Raw genomic sequence first — 19,988 nt, 5'->3', positions numbered from 1 at the left:
CAGTGCCTAGGTCATCTTAGGTGTTTACCACTTGTGTGCCAATGGTCAGGTTACTCACCCTATTTTTTTTTTTTTTTGGTTTTTGCAAGGCAATATGGGATTAAGTGACTTGCCCAAGGTCACACAGCTAAGTAATGATTAAATGTCTGAGGTCAGATTTGAACTTGGGTCCTCCTGACTCCAGGGTTGGTGGTCTATCCACTGCACCACTTAGCTGCCTCCCTCACCTGTAAAATTTGGATGCCATATTGAGATCTTGTGAGACTCAAATAAGATAATGTCCATTAACATTGGGAAATCTTACATGTCAGTTATGTAAATGCCAGTTACTCTTATTTTCCTTTGGCATGTTCTGGCTCCTGTCTGTTTTCCATATTAAAATTAAATTTTTATCTTTTTCCTTCAGAGGATCACTGCTTATTTAAATCTCTCCTTTTCTCCTGTTTATGTTTCAGTTAAGCATGTTTTCCTTTAAACTCTACCCCCATCTTTGGAAATTCTTTCATTCAGTGACTTATGGCGAGATTTTTTTCCTCTTTGCCTTGAGATCCTTTCTCAAGACTTTTAAATCCCAGAATTTCTCAGGACCCCTAAAGATGATGGCATATTAACAATTAATAATAAATGTTTCTAATATTTGTTATCTCTTTGTCTTTTCTGATGTACTTTCTAGACCTGTCTCAAGTTGTCTTTTCATATGGTCTAATAACTTAGATCTTGAGTCAATATATGGGAAAAATACACTCTCTTGTTCCATATAATTTCTTGCATATGCCAGCCAGAAAATATTTGGGATCTTTTTAGCTGTACCATACGTATCCCTAAATCTATCCTAAGCCAATAGGATCTTAGAAATTCTCCTTTTCATCCCTTAGCTGTGTCTGTGCTTTGAAACTTTATAGAAAGAATTCCTCCTCTCCTCCCTTCTGTTTGACAGTTTTTCCTCTTTGTGCATTTTTTTCTTTCTGATGTCTTTCCTCTTAGGTTAGAAAATTGTCATTTTTTTTATTACTATCTTCATTTGGGAGGGAACATATAGTGGAATATTGTGAGATGCCCATTTTCCTTTTTAGGAGCAGTATTTAGGAGGTCAAGAGTTATTAGAGGTTATCAAATTATAGCAATTTGCCTTTAGGCTTGGTGTTTGGCTAGCAGCATCCCAGGGCTGGGTTGACACCATTTCTCCTTAACTCTCAGGTTATTCAGGGTCACAACTTCTTAAGGACCAGAGATACTGTCCCAGGGAAGACCTGCAGGAGAGTTGGCGCGGGGGGGGGGGAAGGCCATGGTGCCTTTGAAGAGTGCTCCACTCCTCTTGCTGGAGGATCCTGACCCCTTTAACTCTACGTTTTCTTCAAGCTCTGATCAAAAACTTGGAAGATTCTTTAAACCACACTGCTCAGATCACTCTGCAGGCCATTGCTGCCCAGAATGCTGCTGTCCAGGCCATTGACACTCACTCAAGCATGTTGAAGAAAGCAATGGACAATTCAGAGGTGAGCCAGAGCTGCTGTCCAAATCTAATGGGCTGGAACAAAAATGTATCTTGAAAACAGCTGAGTACTTGTCTTTGTATTGGGTGAAGTCATCTCATTTCCATTTTTTTAGTTAGTTTTAATGTTGGTGCAATTACAATATGCCTTGCCCTAGAACCTTTGTGCCTTTGGATTGAGATCTTTTTAAGAGGGCTACCTGAAAGTAATTCTTCCATATCACATTGCATATACATTGAAGGCAAACCCCTGGTGTCTCTTTCCTAGACCAGGGTGTTTTAGTTTTCCCAGTTGGAGTGTATCTCCAGATGGCTCTTGAACCCTGACAAGAGTATTGTTTTCCTTTAAGAATGAAGAGAAACATTTATAAAAATGAATATGGGGAAGAAAAATATGTCTAAACCTTTTCTTTTGTTATAGTTAGGAAGCTGTAACAAGGAAACCTGGCAAGATTCACATTATCACATTGCATCACACAGGTAGCTTCTGCTCTGGTTCTGCTCTAATGTGATGTCAGAGCACCCCTGAGGTTGGGGGACCTGTGCCATTGAAACAATGTCAAATAAGTTAGGAAAGAATCATGTTTGGACTTGGCTAAGAATTGAGTCTGTGAGGAGAAGTTTTGACTGCAAGATTGGCTTCCAAGGGTGATTTCTATAGTTCACAGCTTTTTCATGAATGGGTTTGTGCCATCTGCCGCATACTCAACCATGTACGCCTTCCTACCATTTGGTCCTTAGATTGTTGGATCATTCAATGGCTGCAGATTCATTCAAAGCCATTTAACACTATTGCCTTTGCCCATTTGGGCATTGTTACTTCTTGCTCAAATCTGCCTAACAACAAAGATTTTGCTTTCTAGATTTCGAATGGAAAATCAGTGCAGTGGCGGTCAGTGGAGGATGCTTTGAAGGATCGCAGAAAAGCTGTTAATGAAGCCACTGATGCTCTTCTGAAAGCCAAGTAATTAATTACTCATTCTTTGTGAAGTAAACTAATCTAAGTAAGAAATCTGAAACTCCAACTGGAGGATTTTAGATGAGGGAATTAAGGTTTTCCTTGGATTGACTTGGTTATATTAGAAAGCTGAAATTTCGTATCACTGTTTCTCTGACCATATGTGGGAGCATTTTGAACATACTAGAAAAGTCAGAGTTGTATGTGATTTATTTCTATTTTATCTTTATTTCTATTTTATTAAATTTATTTCTATTTCAATTTATTTATTTAATTATTTGTTTCTATTCAATATGTTTTATGTGAACTTTATTGAAAATTAACCAGGATTCTACAAATTGGTGTTTGTTTACTTCCCAAGAAGCACAGTATACCAGCTTCTTCTTGTCCTAAGATATTGAGAGAGTTTTCTAAACTGCCCAACCCACTTTGAGAAATATTGTGGAGTGGATTCTGATTGGGGGGAAGGTAAACTAGATCTCTAAGGTGGCTCTCAGATCTATGGTTTGGGAAGAAAGAGGCATGTCAGCAATTATAGACTCTTTACATCTGGCCTGAAGAGAAACTTGAACAAAACCAATTTATAACCAGTGAAAGAATCAAAATTTGTCCCCAGTTTTTGCTGCCTTCCTTGATTTAAACTGTATGTTGTTCAGTTGATTTTCAGTTGTGTCCATCTCTTCATGACCTATTTGAGGTTTCTTGGTAGAGATACTGGATTTGCCATTTCCTTCTCCAGCTTATTTTAAGGATGAGGAAATTGAGGCAAACAAAATTAAGTGACTTGCCCAGGGTCACACAGTTAGTAAAGGTCTGAGGACAGATCTAAACTCAGGAAGATACAAAGGACAAATTAGACAACCTTATTAAGCATATCAGCATCTCTTTTGGTAGGCTGCCAAACTAGGCCCTGGGAGAAACTCCCAACCAACCAAAGTTACAGTCATGATGGAGCCTCTTTGTGACTAAGGAGACTCTAACCCACTTCAGATTCTGAGTTCTCAGCAGTTTTATCAGTGTTAGTTATAAAGGATTTACACTGAAAACAGTGCAGGAGTTTGTCGGTAAGTGTCTGTCACAGAGACCTGCTTGTAGTGCGGTGTAGTGGTGATATGTAAAAGGTGATGCCAGATCATATCAGATACAATGAATAATAAGAGTAAGCGACGCTTGAAAGTGGGCACAGTCCCATACATGTGTAGCGCTCTCATTTGTTCCACACCACAACCTTGAGAGACAGGGGCTATTATTGTTTGCTTTTTAAGGATGTCAAAACGGAGGCAGAAGCTAAGTGACTTGCCCAAGGTCACACAGCTAATAAATGTCTGCAGCAAGATTTGAATTCTAGATTTCAAATCTCCAAGTTGGCCACTGCCCCCCCATAAGGCACTGATGTTAAGTGACTTGCCCAGGGTCACACAGCTAGGTCTGAGGATGAATTTGAACTCAGGTTCTCCTGACTCCAGTACTGTGCTGTATCTACTGCACCATCTAGCTGCCCCCAAGACCTCTTTTGATGGCTCTTTGATTCCATCACAATTCATCATGTTTCCATCTTTGAGATAACAATGTGTCTTCTAAGTAGCCAGAAGATATTCTCAGCATATGAAGGTGCTTCATAGAAGAGATCATCAGTTCTGTTGTGTTCTCTAATGGGTAGCAGGGATGTTGTGTGGGTCAGTGGTTTGAAGTAAATTTTATATCTTTTTTTTTTTAAAGATTTTATTTGAGTTTTACAATTTTTCTCCTGATCTTACTTCCTTCCCCCCACCCCAAATTTTATTATCTTAAAAAAAAAATCTTTGTATTACTTCCACAGCTGACTCCCAACAGTTTTAATTGCTATGGCTTCTTTGAACTGACCATTGATGACCAAAATTGCCTAAATCTGATGGTCAGCAATTCAAATTTTTGTGCTGAATCTCATAGAAATTATCTGTTGTATTGCATGGCAAATTCATTTGTAGTACTCCACAGTCTGTCACAATACAAAGGCTCCTTTTTTGTCTTCAGAGAAGAGTTGGAGAAAACGAAGAGTGTCATTGAGAATTCCAAGAAGAGAACCGAGATTGAGGGGGCCCAAACTCATATATCTGCTGCAGAACAGAATCTTCAGAACATGATCGTTGATCTGGATAATGTGGTCAAAAAGGTCAGTTTCCACTGTTCCTGTTGCTCAGCTGCCTGGGCTTGAGCATTTGGCAACTTTCAAGAGAAGCATATAATGCTGAAGTAGTTCTTGATTTGCTCCCTTCACTCAGAGTTTTATGCCATACTAACCAGCCAAGGTAAAGCTGTTGATTAAAAAAAGATCTTTGCGCATATATTTGTTCTGCTTTTTAAATAGTTTCCTTCAGTTATGGATTGAATTACCAGTAGTGAAAATTAAAGAAAAACCAGGACAACTTGCATGTTCTATGTATGGAGTTCTATTCTAGGTTCCTTGAAAAACTTCAAATTGTGATCAGTTAAATATGCAGGTTAGAATTTCCTTTAACTACATGAGATCTAAATGACCTCATGAGAAAAAGGTATAGGGCCTTTTCTTTTTAATGGATTATGCAGAGAGATCTCTAGTTTATTTCCTTCCACTCCTCATTTTTACTATCTGCACAGATGATTCCTCTAGGCTTGTAAAACATGGAATTGTTTATTTGAAAACAGTCCTTTTAATTACATGGAAGAAAAGATCTGGCAAAAAAGATAGAAAGGACACAGTTTAGATTTCCATCATTAGATTTGAATCACAAGGACCAGTTTAGTTTCTAGGACTTAGGATAAACTGAATAAATTGTTGATGGATTAATCTCCTCTGGTGGAATTCTTTCTGAGCCCTCCAGTCCCCATCCCTGTCCACAGTCTAGTGCCAGGTCCAGCCCTGACCAGGTAGTCAGCCATGGCCACCCTATTCAGTCTTATACTCTAGAGTCTTCTGCCCCCTTGCCTTGTTACCATTCATCCCTTGGGTCACTCCTGTCATCTTCCTCCTTCATTTCTACTCACCTAATGATGAACCGAGCCAAGGAAATTATGCTCACCGAGTTGTCATTGCATATTCTATAACTTGATCTGGACCTTCACTGGAGCTGGGCATTCTAAGGCAATCCTTGGATTCTTCCCTATGATTCCTTGCCTTAGTCCCCACAAAAGCTTTTCTGTACTTTATTCAGTTTTCCACACCTCCTCAACTGAACTTCCTTTTCTCCACCTCATTTATCCTTCACACTTAGTTTGGCAATGAGGCCCCCCCTTCTTAACAGTCAGCTTTTCAACCCATCCCACCCCCTTATGACTTCTGCAGTTTGTTGCCTTCTCACTCATTCCTTCTCTCTACTCTTGAAACTCTGACTCTGACTGCTGGTTCATGCTTTCAGTCACATCCAGATGCTCCAGAAGCTTCAAAAGTCTTCATGATCATCTTGCCATCCTCTTAAATTCTTGTCCTTGCCCTAACCTTCCTTTCCAGGGAAACCTTTCTCAGCCAAACCACTTATGTCCATCCCCCGCAGCCATTTGTACACTGGAGTCTGACCATGTCATGTGACTGAACCTTCTCTCCAGAATTGATCCAGCATCACCAGTTATTTGCTGGACTTTTCATTCGATTCCCCTCCAAATCTGCTCCTTTTCCAGACTGCCTTCGTACTGTTGGAGGTGCAGATTTTTTTGGTTTTACCAGGTTTGCCATTTGGGTGCTCTCCAAACTCTTCCCTCTACCTCATTACCACATGGATATGTGATATCAGGTATTGGTCATCAGATCTCGCCATTTCTGCCTCTAATATCTCTGCAATCCCACACCTTGTCTCCACTCACATAGCTACAACCTGAGTTCAGATCTTCATCACCTTTCACCTGAATTTAGTAGCTTCCTAAATGGGTTTCCTGCCTCAAGTTTTTCCTTACTTCAATTTACCCTCTATGCTGCTCTCATTTCCCCATTTTATATTGGACCATGTGCCTTCCTTACTCCATAAACTCCAGTGGCTTCATAAACTCTTTTATTAAACTTTTAAAGCCCTTCACATCTACCCCCCATCTCTATGATCCTGCCAGTCCTTTTCCCCTTCTTTTTGCACTGTGCCTGGTAGGTATACAGTAAGCATTTAATAAATGCGGGTGAATTGATACTCCATCCTTCAGTTCTCCATGCCTGCCATGGCTTGCTTCCCCACCTCTGCTTTGTCCTCTTCCTTCAGACACATCTGTCACATGAAACCTCTCCTAGTCCCTTCACTGTTGATGCCCTCCTTTTCAAACAGCCATTTATTATTCTTTGTCTCTTCACATTAATTCTGTGTCTGGTTAGCACAGAATTTTACTGTGCTGGTCTCTAACATGGCCAAAACCAAGCAGGCCAGAGACCGAGTGCCGGTAATCAAGTAGTGATTTAATTAGTTTCATTGTAAGGAGCAGAGTTTCAAATTTGGAGCTCCACCTTGCTGTAGTGAAGGTAGAAATTAAATATATAACTCACAGTGTGAAGAGAGGAGGAAGGTGGATTACATCACAGTTATTTCTAAGGCTTGAGTGGTTTCTCAGGCAAGCCCACTGAGTTCAGGACAACACACGTGTCCTCTTGTCTCGTGGGAACGGTTAAAGTGAATATTTAGTCTTGGGGGTACTTTATTATTTTGCTTGGATTTGGAACAGGTTATACAGTTTTCTGATTCACTTTACTAAACACAAGCAGGGACAGAAAAAATACAGACCTATCTGGGCTGACAAATTACTTCAGGCCCTATTGTGTACTCTGATTCTCTACTAGGCTACTAGAAAAATGGATCCCTAAAACTAACCATTAGTAAATTAATTATACATATCATTGATCAATTTGAAAATCACAATTCTTTCCAGAATCCCTCCTTTTGGCCATTAAGGGCAGGATAGGATGAGCCCTGAAGATCAATGAGGAAATATAATTTTGATTTTTTTGTAGCAGTCTATTACCTAATAGATTTAGTGTTATATTTACAAAACTTCTTGATTGTGGAAATTTGTTATAGAAGGAAAAGGAGGGACATAGATATCATATAACGGGAAAAACTCCCTTAGTCAGCTCTGTTGGTTTCAGGCATGAGTCATATTTGACAGCAGAAATATCACTACAGAGTGGGAATTTTCCTTTTCCAGAAAGGAAGTAGTACAATGGAAATAAAAGAGTCTGGAGGATCCTTCTTAGACTGTGTTGTGTAGGTCGTCCCTTAGCCTTTCCCAGGCACAGACATGCCACCTTAGCAGTCCTCAGACTGCTCCACATGCCATTTTCTAGTATTGGCATTTTGACAGTTCAAACAATAAAAACTCAAAACAAATTACTGTCTCAGAAATTTTTAACATTAAATAGCAAAATCTTCACTAATCACAACTTAAAGCTTGAATATCTTTAGGCATTTTAGGGAAGGAAGAAGAGAGAAGCAGAGAGAAGAGGGAAAAGGCTTAGTTTATAGAGGGAATAATTGCAAATCTCAGCCCACCCTCCTTTTCTTGGATCCATGGTCTACATCTGATGTCATCATCTCCTAATTCTGGAGTTTTTGGAATAGTCATCTGCCTCAGATGTCGGCTGCTTCAGACCCCAGTTGATTTTTCAAGGCCACAGTCCAAGTGGGTGATACTGCCCGGTGCTCTATCCACTGTGCCACCTAGCTGCCCCCCTTTTATTTTATTTTTTTGTTTTTTTCTGTTGGAATTTCCAAGGAACAGGACTTTGAGACAATTGGCAAGTCTCTGATATTTTCTGTGCCAACCCAATACTGTATTGTAGGAAGGAGTCTTTAGCTGCTTTGCTTCCTACCACAAGTACGGTGGCTTTGAAAGGACTAAGATTATGGGAGCCAGATGATCTAGATCCCTTGCCCTAAAAGGGCTAAACGGCTTTGGGTCAGGAAGGCTTAAGTGTCTGTTAGCTCTCTCAACCATTCCCAATGACTGGGGATGATAGACACAGTGGAAGTGCTGAATAATTGGCAAGGATGAAAGCAGGAATCTCTATCACTGTTTTTCTTTGGGGAAATACCCCACCCCCCATTATAATCTAATGAGTTTTTCTAAGAAGACTTTTGCTCCTTCAGGACAATAGGGGGCTCTTCCACTCACCAAGAAAATCTCTAGACCATAACCAAAGCATATTTGCAACCTAGGTTAGGCAGTAATCTGCCAGGTTTCAAAAAGCACATCTGGGAGAAGAAATTGGCCTGAAGCTGGCTTCTGTACCTTGCATGCACTGTGCTTGGCCCCTACCAGTGTTTTCCAGCCAGCTCCACTGGCTTGTCAGGGGCCCATTGACTGAATGACTGGAGGGCTGATCCATAGACATAATTTGCATCCCTCCTTTGGAAGTCTTTCCTGTTTGTGGTAAGCAATCTTTTCTGGGCAGTGGCTGCCTCTTCTTTTTAGGCTGAGGCTTAGGTAGCCCTTCAAAGCTATGGGGACTAGAACTCCTTTGCTTTTAGCTGTTTGGTCAGCCAAGTCATTTCCACAGGCATGAATGCAGTTTCTGTTCCCGGGACTTTGCATTACTGCTATGGCTGGGGAAAGCAATAGATGGTTTCATAGATAGGAAACTTGTTTCTGATTTTTTTTTTAAGGTTTTTGCAAGGCAAATGGGGTTAAGTGGCTTGCCCAAGGCCACAGAGCTAGGTAATTATTAAGTGTCTGAGACCGGATTTGAACCCAGGTACTCCTGACTCCAGGGCCGGTGCTTTATGCACTATGCCACCTAGCTGCCCATTTCTGATTTTTAATGAGCTGTTCTGAGGAGTTGAGGTAGCCCCAGTGTTTCCATAACATCACAAAATGGTCATAAGCTTCACATCACTTTTGTTGCAGTGGTGATGTCATAACTGGCAACCAAGACTTCCTCCTCTTTTCTGAAGCAGAATCCATCAGTGTACCACCAAAGTCTGTTCCTTTTAAGAGGGTTTCCTTCAGATTCTTCCTGGGGTGGTGGGGGGGGAGCAAGGCATCTGGATCATCCTCATTTTTCATCTGAGGTAGATAGGAGGTAGGATCAAATGCATTTACACGTCCTTGCTTAGAGGCAGATAAATCAAATAAGAGAGCCACCTGCCCAACAATAGGGAGGGTATTACTAACTGATCGGATCGCCTAGCATCTGAAAATTGCAAGCTGAGAACACAGTTAAGAGCTGGTAGTTGGAAGATCAGAAGGGTGTCTAAAGGACATAGAGAAGTGGTCCCTCCTGGGTCAAAATAGAATGGTTTGTCTAGGGGGGTCCCAGGAACCCAGGACACAAGGATGAAAGGCGCTGATCCCTCTAATAAAAAGAGAGTGGTTCTGAGACATGGGCTCCAATGGTCTTATTAGCAATCCCTGCAAGAGACAATCTGTCTCTTGATTCCAGAGGAGGGGAATAGGGAAGTGTGCTGGGTTTTAAACCGAGAATGTGTTACCAGGGTCAGCTAGTGCAGAATCTCTTGTACCTGTATGAGCAAGGAGAACTCTCCAATAAGTCATGGGGGTAATGGGCATGGCCTGAGGATCCCTTTCTTTGGCCAGTCTCCTCAGAGCTGATTGAGTTGCAGGGAAGGGATCTTTGTGGCACTAACTCTGAGTCTCTTCTTTCCCAACTAAGACAACCAAGAGTTGATACAAACCTGGATAGCTGGGTCTGTGTAAACATAGAGTGAGTTAGATGGGATCCTCCTTGGTGTTAGGATGCTCCTTGGCAGTAATCTGGAATTCTGCAGGCTGCCAGGGCTTGAGAGCCAAGGCTCTGGTTGAGTCAGCATCCTGGGGTTTTTCCTGGGAAAACTTTGGCAGGGAACAAAGGTGGATATAGTTTAGATTGTTGCATGGTTTGGGGGAAGTTAGGGAGAAGGTTTTCAAATGATTTCATCCTTTCATTGATTCTAATTCTGACTAGGCTCTCCTTCCCTTGAGAGGCAGAAATTCCTTAGTCATCAGTTGTGGCCTTAAATGCTCTTAATTTGGTCTCTTCAAAGTCGCCCCCACAGGGCCAGCACAGTTTGGGGTCATCTCTCATCAAATCGGCCTAATTCTGGCAATATGAGGGATGGTCAGGACCTATTTCTTTTATTAAAGATTTTATTTTGAGTTTTACCCCCACCCCCCACAGAAGGCAATTTGCCAGTCTTTACATTGTTTCCATGGTATGCATTGATCCAAATTGAATGTGATGAGAGAGAAATCATATCCTTAAGGAAGAAACAAAAAGTATAAGAGATAGCAAGATTAGACAATAAGATTATCAGGTTTTTTCCTAAATTAAAGGTAATAATCCTCGGTCTTTTCAAACTCCACAGTCCCTTCTCTTGATACAGATGGTATTCTCCATTGCAGACAGCTTCAAATTGTCCCTGATTGTTGCAATGATGGAATGATCAAGTCCATCAAGGTTGATCATCACCCCCATGTTGCTGTTAGGATGTACAATGTTTTTCTGGTTCTGCTCGTTTCACTCAGCATCAGTTCATGCAAATCCTTCCAGGCTTCCCTGAATTCCCATCCCTCCTGGTTTCTAATAGAACAATAGTGTTCCATGACATACATATACCACAGTTTACTAAGCCATTCCCCAAATGAAGGACATTTACTTGCCACCACAAACAGGGCTGCTACGAATGTTTTTGTACAAGTGATGTTTTTACCCTTTTCCATTATCTCTTCAGGGTATAGACCCAGTAGTGGTATTGCTGAATCAAAGGGTATACACATTTTTGTTGCCCTTTGGGTATAATTCCAAATTGCTCTCCAGAAAGGTTAGATGAGTTTACAGCTCCACCAACAATGTATTAGTGTCCCAGAATCAGGACCTATTTCCCTAAAAATTTGAAAGGTACATAAGAGCTGCTGTGTCTTCCTCTTCAAATTTGCCACATCACTGCCCTATTTTAAAGGTAAAACAACTTTACACATTACAGGTAAAAGTATCGTAAAGGAATAACAACACAAATACACTGATACAGGACATCCACAGAAGAGTCAGCCTTCCACAACTCTACCTAAGCATGCTGTTAAAATGTTAACTTCAGCCAGTTCCAAAGGCACACAAAAACCAACCATGGAAGCAAATGAAAACAAAAACAAAGTTAAAAGCACATTCAAAAAGTTTGGCAGTCCATGTACAGAAAAGCAGGAAGCAAAAAACCCAATGTTCTTAGCAGAGTGATAACAGGCTCTGGAAGCTTCCTCTAAAGGAAAGGCGGGTCTGAGTGGCAACCTTAGGGGACACCTGAGTCAGGACTTGGGTCCCTTCCTCCCAGGCCCCACGGAGTTTGAGCCTTTGCCTGCACTTCTGCCTCCAACTAAAGGTAACAGAATTTGTCTGAGCTGGTCTCTGGCCTGTTCTGTTTTGCCCACGGTAGAGACTAGCCAGTCAAATTCTGTTATCCCTCATGAGTAGGGATTGTTTTATTGGATTTGTGGTCTTGGGATCTCTCTGAGGCCTTGGGCAGGATGCAGTAAATACTTTTTTGAAAAAAAAATTTGTTTATTTTTTCCTCTTTGACCCAATTATTTTTCCCTCCCTTTTTATTCATTCATTTATTTATTTATCTAGTTATTTTCCAGTTACATGCAAAGATAGTTTTCAGTATTCACCCTTTTACAAGTTTTTGAGTTCCACATTTTTCCCTTCTCTCTCCCCTTCCCATGACAGCAAACAATTGTACAGGTAACATTCGTGTTTAACATATTTCTATATTGGTCAAGAAGAGGAAAAAACCATGAGAAAGAAACAACAGAAGTTTGAGAGAGCAAACATAGTCTGCTTTGCTCTGCATTCATGGTTCACAGCTTCTCTCGGGATGTGGACAATATTATCCACAGCAGGTCTCTCAGGGTGCTCCTAGGTCTCTGACTGGCCAAGAGGAGCCGCGTCCATCCTGTGATATTCAGTTAATCCTTGATGGTCAAGTCCAGAGAGACCCAAATGAGAGTCTTTGTGGACTGGACAGCAGCCTTTCTGTCTCTGCTCCTGTTAAACCCAGGCCCTTTGCGTTTGTGCAGGTGCAGGCGGCTCAGTCAGAAGCCAAGGTCGTCAGCCAGTACCATGAACTGGTGACCCAAGCCCGTGAGGAGTTCCAGAGGGAGCTGAATAGCATCACCCCAGAGGTTCTTCCTGGCTGGAAGGGGCACAGTAAGTACCACAACCATTTCCTCAGACTTCCATCAGGATCCCCTTGGGGTGATTCTAGTGAAGTGATCTGGGGTTACTGGAGAGCCACGAAAGTCATTACTAGGTAGGCCTGGGTTAAGAGGTGGACTTGGGGCAGGTCCAGGCCAGGGTGCAAACCTCCCCATGGATCCTGGCTGATCTCTTTGGACACGGACAACTGTATTCAGATAGACTTCCCGCCCTCACTGCTGCATCTGCGTGGTCCCGATGCTAAGGGAGGCCATATATCTGAACCCAGGAAGATGAGTCTTCCTGACTCTGGGCCTGGTGCTCTATGCATTGCTCCAGAATAAATGCTGTTCCTGAACTTGCTGGTTTTCAACCTCCCCCAGTAAATGGAAGCCCCCATTATTACCCAAGACAAACAGCACCCAGCCTTGTCCCATCCCCCTTCCTGGGATACCCTGACCTATACCGTGCTTTCAAACCTGAGATTTTTCTCAGCAGGCATCACACACAATTTGATATTTAAGAAATGGGTTTTTCCCTATCATAAGGAATGAAGCTAGCCCGAGCTTCCTGCCCTCTCCAGATTCCTTCTCTCCTTTCCTTCCTTTCCTGAGATCCCATCAGCAAACACCATCTCTCCACCCTGTTTACTTCAGTTCTATGTCTGTAAAAGGAATTGGAGGAAATGGCAAACCACCCTAGGATCCTTGCCAAGAAAACCTCAAATAGGGTCACAGAGTTGGACACAACAGAAAAAAGACTGAGGCTCCTTGTCAGGTGTTTTGTCATTGTTACGTATCTCACTTGGTATGCATTTTACAAGTAGTTGGCGCCTAATAAATGCTTACTGAAGTGAAATGCAATTGATTGTATTTTAAAATAAAAATGAGGAAGCCATACTTAGAGTAAAAGTGAGGTCTTTTTGGTGAGTTTGGGAGGGGTTTGATTTCTAAAAATAGCATTTCTGGTGTAAGAAGCCAAAATTGGAGCACCCTAATTAAGAATTGTCATTTTCATGGTAATGTACTTTACAGAACTAAATTATTTCTTTGACCAAAACAGCAGTTTTTCTATTTCAAATTTAAAATAACTCCGTCCAAAAGGTCAACATCTTACCCTTTCCCAAATAATAAGAAAAGATCTACAACTGAAATTAAATGATGTAAATACTTTAAAAAGTTTCTGAATTCTTTTAGAATGTGCAGAATCCACTTGTGCTTCCTTTCCCCTTTTACATACATTTAAATGTTAATTTGTTGAACTGAACACGCATTCATTTTTCAAATTTTTCCCTTTCTTTTGCAGAGATCTCAGATTTAGGTGAGTAATTCAGTCTTTTGAGAGCCTTGAAGACTTTAGTTTGAAAACTTCAATTGCCTTTTCGAAGATCCTTTAGACCTTTGGAAATGCTCACTTTGTTCTTGGAGTTGTTCATTCTCAGTCTCACTTGGGTGTTTGGGAAATCCATGAGTGCCACACAATAAGCCTTCTACACAAAATATCCAGAGTCATCTGGATGTCAACAAAATCTATTAATGTCATCTGAAAATTTGAGAAATTTCAGTTTTCTTCTTTCTTGTGGAAAGAGGGAAGGAAATTGTGGGTTTGATGAACAGTATTGATAAAGGCAACTGCATATAGGTAAACCTTTGTATGTCTGGGAAAGTATAATATGATCTCTCCATCAAAAACGGAAGGCCTGGAATTCTGTCCAAGAGACCCCAACAGGCTTATCACTCCAGCTGATGAGGAACCTGCCCTGGAGTTGGGGCCTCCTTGGTTCAGCCCATCAGTTCAAAGGGATAAAGTGAAGTCCCCCTCCAGCCCCCTCTTTTTGCCTATGAACTTGTTCATCTTCCCTTAGGGGGCTCATCTCCAGAATTTCTATCCATCACTGTTGTAAATGTTATCTTCCATCATTCATTTTTCAATTTCCATGTTTAGCTGAGCAGCTGTCCACCGATGACCTCAACTCCCTCATTGCACATGCCCATCGCCGCATTGACCAGCTAAACAGAGAGCTGGCTGAGCAGAAAGTTCGAGAACAGCAGCACATTGAGGCTGCCCTGGAAAAGCAGAAGCTGGAGGATGCCAAGACCTTTGAATCTGCAGTGGCCAAAGCGCTTGAGAGTCACAGGAGTGAGATCGAGCTGGAGCAGGACAGAAGAGTAAGAGAGAAGCCTCGGGGTGCTTTGTGTTTGTGTGTGTGTGTAGACCTCTAGATATAGACACAGATAGAAATGGTTCTGGGGCAGTTTTCTCTAGAATTGATGATTCCAATGCTCCACAAGCACTAGGCTTAGGATGGGCTAATAAATTAGCATCCCAGGACTCACCTCAGACTCTGGATGGGTGACCAGGTGAGACACATAACTTGCCTAGGTTTCTTCATCTAGGCATGTGGGATCAAATAATATGATTGACAGGATCTTTGGAAACTGTAAGACAATATATTAATGCAGTTACTCCTTAAAGGGTTCACCTCTTGGGATCCCAGTTCATCCCTGAGTTTAGGGTTCCCAACACATGGACCTGCTGGTTATCAGCCACAGGGTGGCTCTCGGCCCTCAGCTGCGAGACCTGCTCTGTACCTCTCCAGATCTCTGTAATCCTTTCTTTCTGATAGGAGATTTTTGGCCTCCTCAGGGATCATGCCAGTTGTCCTAGGGCTGAAAGTCGTGACTCACTACAGGATATGTTTCTTGACAGACCTGTGATAGAGTGGTCTCTCAACCCTGGGCTTGATTTCACAGGTGGAAGAAGCGCGGGATATGATGGAATCGGAAATGAGGACCCAGCTGCGCCGACAGGCTGCTGCCCACACCGACCACCTAAGGGATGTTCTCCGGATCCAGGAGCAAGAGCTCAAATATGAATATGAGCAGGTGATGCCACTGGGGAGTGTTGGGGCTCTTGCACCCCCCCCCCCCCCAGGTCTTCCCTGGATGGTCACTGGGCTTCTTGATAATTCCTCTTTTATAATTGATATTTTATTTTTCCAGTTACATGTTAGGAAAGTTTTCAAGTTTTTCAAGCCCCAAGCCCAGATCTTACCTCATATTCCCTGACAGGCCCTGTGGCTGCTCTGTCTTAGGATGATGAGCCTGAAAAATGCTGCTTTATTACTAAGATTATCTGCATCTCCATGGATGCTGTAGATTCTTCCCCCCCCCCCCCCCCCCAGTCCAGGCTGGACTGCAGCCACGATGTAAGGGGCTGCCAGCCCCTTGGCTACCCCCAGGCTTGTGAGAGAGAGCAGTGGTCTGGAGCCTTTTCTCCCCAGCTGCAGCTCTGTGAATGGCCATTGTCTGTGGGGCTGGTCATCCCTTGTCCTGCTGGCCTCTGGCTGCGAGGTGCAGCCTCACCTCACACACTCCCTTGTGATTGCTTCAGGGCTTGTCGGAGAAGCTGGCAGAGCAGGAGCTGCAGTTTAAGCGCCTCAGCCAGGAGCAAGTGGACAACTTCACCCTAGACATAAATACGGCTTATGCCCGGCTCCGTGGGATCGAACAGGCTGTCCAGAGTGCGTAGGGCAGCTGTCCCAGACCGTCTTGTGCCATGTGCCTGGCTCAGGCTGGAGGCATCCTGGGGAGGGGGAGGGGGGAGGAACAGGCTAGGTGGAAGAGAGACTGGACTCTGAGCTCTGGCTTAGCTTGGGTTCGGTCTTGCTTCTGCTGCCCCTTCTTTTGTGGCTCTGGGCCTGGGTGTGAAGTCCAGTCCAAGTCCATTGGGTGACCCTGAAGGTGTGGGGGGCAGGGTATCATCTCTCCCTCCCTTACCTGGTGCTCTCCCTCACAGGTCACGCACAGGCAGAGGAAGAGTCTCGCAAGGCCCACCAGCTCTGGCTCTCAGTGGAGGCCTTGAAGTACAGCCTGAAGACTGCCTCTGGGGATGGCCCCACGGTTCCCCTGGGCACGGCCGTGGAGGCCATTCGTGACAACTGTTCGGACGAGTTTGCTCAAGCCCTGGCGGCGGCCATCCCTGCAGAGTCCCTGACCCGCGGCATCTACAGCGAGGACGCCCTGAGAGCCCGCTTCCAGCACGTCCAGAAGTTGGCACGGAGGGTGGCCATGATCGATGAGACGCGCAACAGCCTCTACCAGTACTTCCTCTCTTACCTGCAGTCCCTTCTGATTTTCCAGCCTCAGCAGCTCAAGCCTCCTGCCAAGCTCGTCCTGGAAGACCTGAACACGTTCACGCTGCTGTCCTACGCCTCCTACAGCATCGAGCACGGCGACCTCGAGCTGGCCGCCAAGTTCGTCAACCAGCTGAAAGGGGAGTCGCGCCGGGTGGCTCAGGACTGGCTGAACGAAGCTCGCATGACCCTGGAAACGAAGCAGGTCGTGGACATCTTGACTGCCTACGCCAGCGCCGTTGGCATCGGGACCACGCAGGTGCAGCAGTGAGGGCGTGAAGTCTGCCTGAACGCAGTTGTCCGTGTCCAAAGAGATGGGCCAGGATCCATGGGGAGGTTTGCAGCCAGGCTCCTTGGAAGGCTGAGGGCAGCCCCTCCCCGGCGCCGGGCCCTCTGCTCCGGAGCCTCTCCGTTTCCTATCACTATCATGTCAGCCCGAAGCACTCTTCTCAGATCTCGTGTAACTTCGGGTTTTCCTGGTGGGGCTTTCGATCCAATCAAGATGATGTTTGTGATCCCGACCACTGTTGATTTGGCCACTTGGAGCAAACTGAATAAAACACAATGAAAACAACCGAGTTGCTTATGTCACTTTTCCCAAAAAGCCCCTCCTGGCATTCACCTGGTGGGCAAAGGCTTGGGGCCGAGGTGGGGGGCGTGGGAGTAGAGTTGTGATGTGAAGATATTGGGGGTGGGGCCTGGGCCTGCAGGGTACACCTCTGCCAGCTGTGAGGGTACCCACCCCTGGGGTAAGTCTGGGGCTGTGGATTCCTGAGGACTTGTAAAAACTTGAGAAAAAAACGGGTCTGCCTTCTCAGGCATCTTTTACCCAGGAGCCCTTGTGTCTGTTACCCAGGGTTTCCCTTTTCTGGAGCTCAGGGTGATGCAAAAATCTAAAATTACATTTTATTTGAGAAGGACCTAGCAAGGTTGGGGTCCTGACCCTGGGCCCCTCCCCACCGTCCCCGTGAGCCCCTCAGATGAGCAGGTGCAGAACAGGTGCTGCTATGTCCTGGCCCAGGTGTGGCCTCCTCCCCTGCAGTCCCAGGTGCTGTCCCTGCCCCTAAGTTAACACTGGCTCGTGTTACAGTAGAAGACGCAAGCTGAGATAGCACCCCTGGCACTCCCAGTGTTGGGTCCTCCAGGGAGTCACCTCGGGATGGTTCCCTCTGCTGCTTCCTTGACCCTCCAGCCCCTCCGTAAATGGAGGCCTGGCACTGGGAGGGAGAAAGCCTTTCCTGAGTCGTAGCCCCCTCACCTCGCCCCCAACCTGGTCATCCCTGCTGGCTGGCACTGCCGGGCACCAGCCTCCTGCCTGCCCACCTTTCCCTCCCCTCCTCTCCAGCCTCAACCTCTTTGTCTCTGAGGAAGAAATGCCTTTTTTTTCTGACTTGGGCACCCGCCAGTCGAATGGAAGCGGGGACTCGTGTTGGTGTGTGCCAGTGTCCGGTGACCGCTGAGTAGAGTGGGTGAATTCAGGGCCCCCCGGTGAGCAGTCTCTAGGCCCCCTGGTGAAGCTTCTCTGGGCCTGCCTGGTTGCCAGGCAGTGCCCAGAACACTTGGAAACACAAGTTCTATAGCAAAACCGGGGCAGGCTGGCTTTGTTAAATGACCTGAATGTGGAAGTGGCTCTGCCACTTGAGGCCAGTGAGTGGGGGAAGGGTAGAAAGGTCTGGCCCCTGGCCAGCCGGGCCCCCGCTCCTCTTCCCGGAGGGCAGGGGCTGATGTAAACCAGATTCGGTCTTCGTCCACATCCCGTGGCCACCTTCCCCCGAGGCTCCACCTGGCTGTGGCTGGGGCTCCTCGAGGGGCCTGCCTAGTCCTGGTCATTTAGGCTCCAACTCACGTGTCGTGCTCTTGGAGAAGGGTGGGGCGGCTGCAGAGGGTGGCACAGCTCGGCTGGCAGCAGCCCCTGCCCCCCCTCCCACCCCCCTTCGTTAAGGAGCTTTGTTCAGAAGGCCGGCTGCCGGATCCTGCACGGGTTCTTGGCTGGCGCCTCCCTCTGCTCCCATGCCCGGCCAGCTTGGCCTCAGCCTGCCGTCTAACATCCACCCCTTTTGTATCCATGCTCCCCACACTGACACTCCCTGCCTTCCCCCAGGGCCTGCTTGTCTTGGAGCATCCTGGGTCTCATGCCTTGCCCTCATGGCGCCCTTTATGGTCCATGGCGCCTTCCTTTACCTGGGTTTGGACCTGCTGCGTGGGTCTAGGGAGGTGAGGAGGGTGGTTACATTTGGAGGGGTTAAGCACTGACCTCATCAGTGCAGTGGGGAGAGAAGACCAACGAGGCCTGGCACTGCCCGCCGCCCTTCCGGCATCACGCCGGCTCCCTCCGAGCCTCGGCCTCTTCGTCGGCTCGCCCACCCATTTCATCTCACTGCGTGGGTGACAACGACAGCATCCATGGGCTTGAAGGCTTCAACCCATCATTGCAAAGAGCTGCTTTGAGACCCGGCTTCAAGTCTGTTCTGCTAACTCGCCGGGCGAGTTGTGGAAGTGATTATTCAATTTTATTCAGTTTGGCCTATGACCTGAAAACTAAAAACATGCTAAACGAATGGATGCTGTATTTGGAAGTGGGAAACCTGGCTTTGAATGCACTCTGCCCCTCGTTCCCCGGGTGACTGTGCAAGTCGCTGACTCCCTCGGCCTCGATTTCCTCGCCTGTCAAATCAGGGTATCGGGTTGGGGGATCCCAAGGTCTCTCTGCTCTAGGATTCTGGGGATAATGAGGACGTGAGGGACACAAAGGGAAGGAGGACCCTCTCCACCATCCCAGGCCTGCAGCGGCGTGTTCCTTCCTCCATCTCTCCTATGTGCAGTTTTAAGGACTGAAGGCATTTGCGTTTCCTTTGCTGGGTGCCAGCTTTGGGGCAGGGACATGGCAGTAAAGGCCTTGGCTGCCCAGTCTTGCTGGGATCCTCGCCCGCTTTTTCTCCAATGAGCTCACCTCCCACTAGTCAGAATTTCCCATCTATAACCGCTTTCTTAGCCCTTGGGATTCTATCCCCCCTTTTCTCCAGTTTAAAGATGTTTTCTGAATCCAAAATCGAAGCTCACCATTTGGATAGGCAGGGAGGGAAGAGAGGGACAGGATGGCCCCAGCAGCGGGGCAGTGGCCAAGGGAAGGCCAAATGGGAGTCGAGACTAGGACTCTTACAGCCTGGAGCTGACCAAGGTTTGTGATTGCCCCCCCCCCCCCCCCCCCCGTCTCCCTCTAAGTCTGTAAGGCCTCATTCTCTGTGCGGTCATCCTGCAGGTGCCCGCCCCCCCCCCCCCCCAAATAGGATTT

At 45.6% G+C, this 19,988-nt stretch overlaps 2 protein-coding genes across 5 annotated transcripts in view; both read left to right on the top strand.

Moving 5' to 3' along the window:
- Positions 1–13,987, top strand: part of LOC141495452 (MICOS complex subunit Mic60-like) — a 38,229-nt gene extending 24,242 nt beyond the window's left edge. For all 4 annotated transcript variants that reach the window (XM_074196804.1, XM_074196794.1, XM_074196784.1 and 1 more), the window contains 5 exons: positions 1,360–1,496; positions 2,356–2,456; positions 4,464–4,602; positions 12,444–12,573; positions 13,867–13,987. In XM_074196804.1, coding sequence (XP_074052905.1) covers positions 1,360–1,496; positions 2,356–2,456; positions 4,464–4,602; positions 12,444–12,573; positions 13,867–13,889 — 530 coding nt within the window. In that variant the 3' untranslated portion in view covers positions 13,890–13,987. The remainder of the gene's footprint in view (positions 1–1,359; positions 1,497–2,355; positions 2,457–4,463; positions 4,603–12,443; positions 12,574–13,866) is intronic.
- A 486-nt stretch (positions 13,988–14,473) lies between these two features.
- LOC141495470 (MICOS complex subunit Mic60-like) lies at positions 14,474–17,270 on the top strand. Its single transcript, XM_074196814.1, has 4 exons — positions 14,474–14,729; positions 15,315–15,446; positions 15,955–16,084; positions 16,360–17,270. The coding sequence occupies exons 2-4, from the start codon at positions 15,333–15,335 to the stop codon at positions 16,965–16,967; spliced, it is 852 nt and encodes a 283-aa protein (XP_074052915.1). The 5' UTR covers positions 14,474–14,729; positions 15,315–15,332; the 3' UTR covers positions 16,968–17,270.
- Positions 17,271–19,988: the final 2,718 nt, after the last annotated feature.

Source organism: Macrotis lagotis, chromosome 1, assembly GCF_037893015.1.
Source record: "Macrotis lagotis isolate mMagLag1 chromosome 1, bilby.v1.9.chrom.fasta, whole genome shotgun sequence".
NCBI classification, from domain to species: domain Eukaryota; kingdom Metazoa; phylum Chordata; class Mammalia; order Peramelemorphia; family Peramelidae; genus Macrotis; species Macrotis lagotis.
The sequence above is the reverse complement of the archived record's forward strand: the minus strand, read 5'-3'. Positions and strand labels throughout refer to the sequence as shown.

Excerpts from the sequence above, each read along its gene's own strand:
- LOC141495470 (XM_074196814.1), top strand. The coding sequence starts at position 15,333 with ATGATGGAATCGGAAATGAGGACCCAGCTGCGCCGACAGGCTGCTGCC. Across the intron at positions 15,447-15,954 it reads TCAAATATGAATATGAGCAG|GGCTTGTCGGAGAAGCTGGC; the intron begins GTGATGCCACTG and ends TGATTGCTTCAG. Across the intron at positions 16,085-16,359 it reads GATCGAACAGGCTGTCCAGA|GTCACGCACAGGCAGAGGAA; the intron begins GTGCGTAGGGCA and ends TCTCCCTCACAG.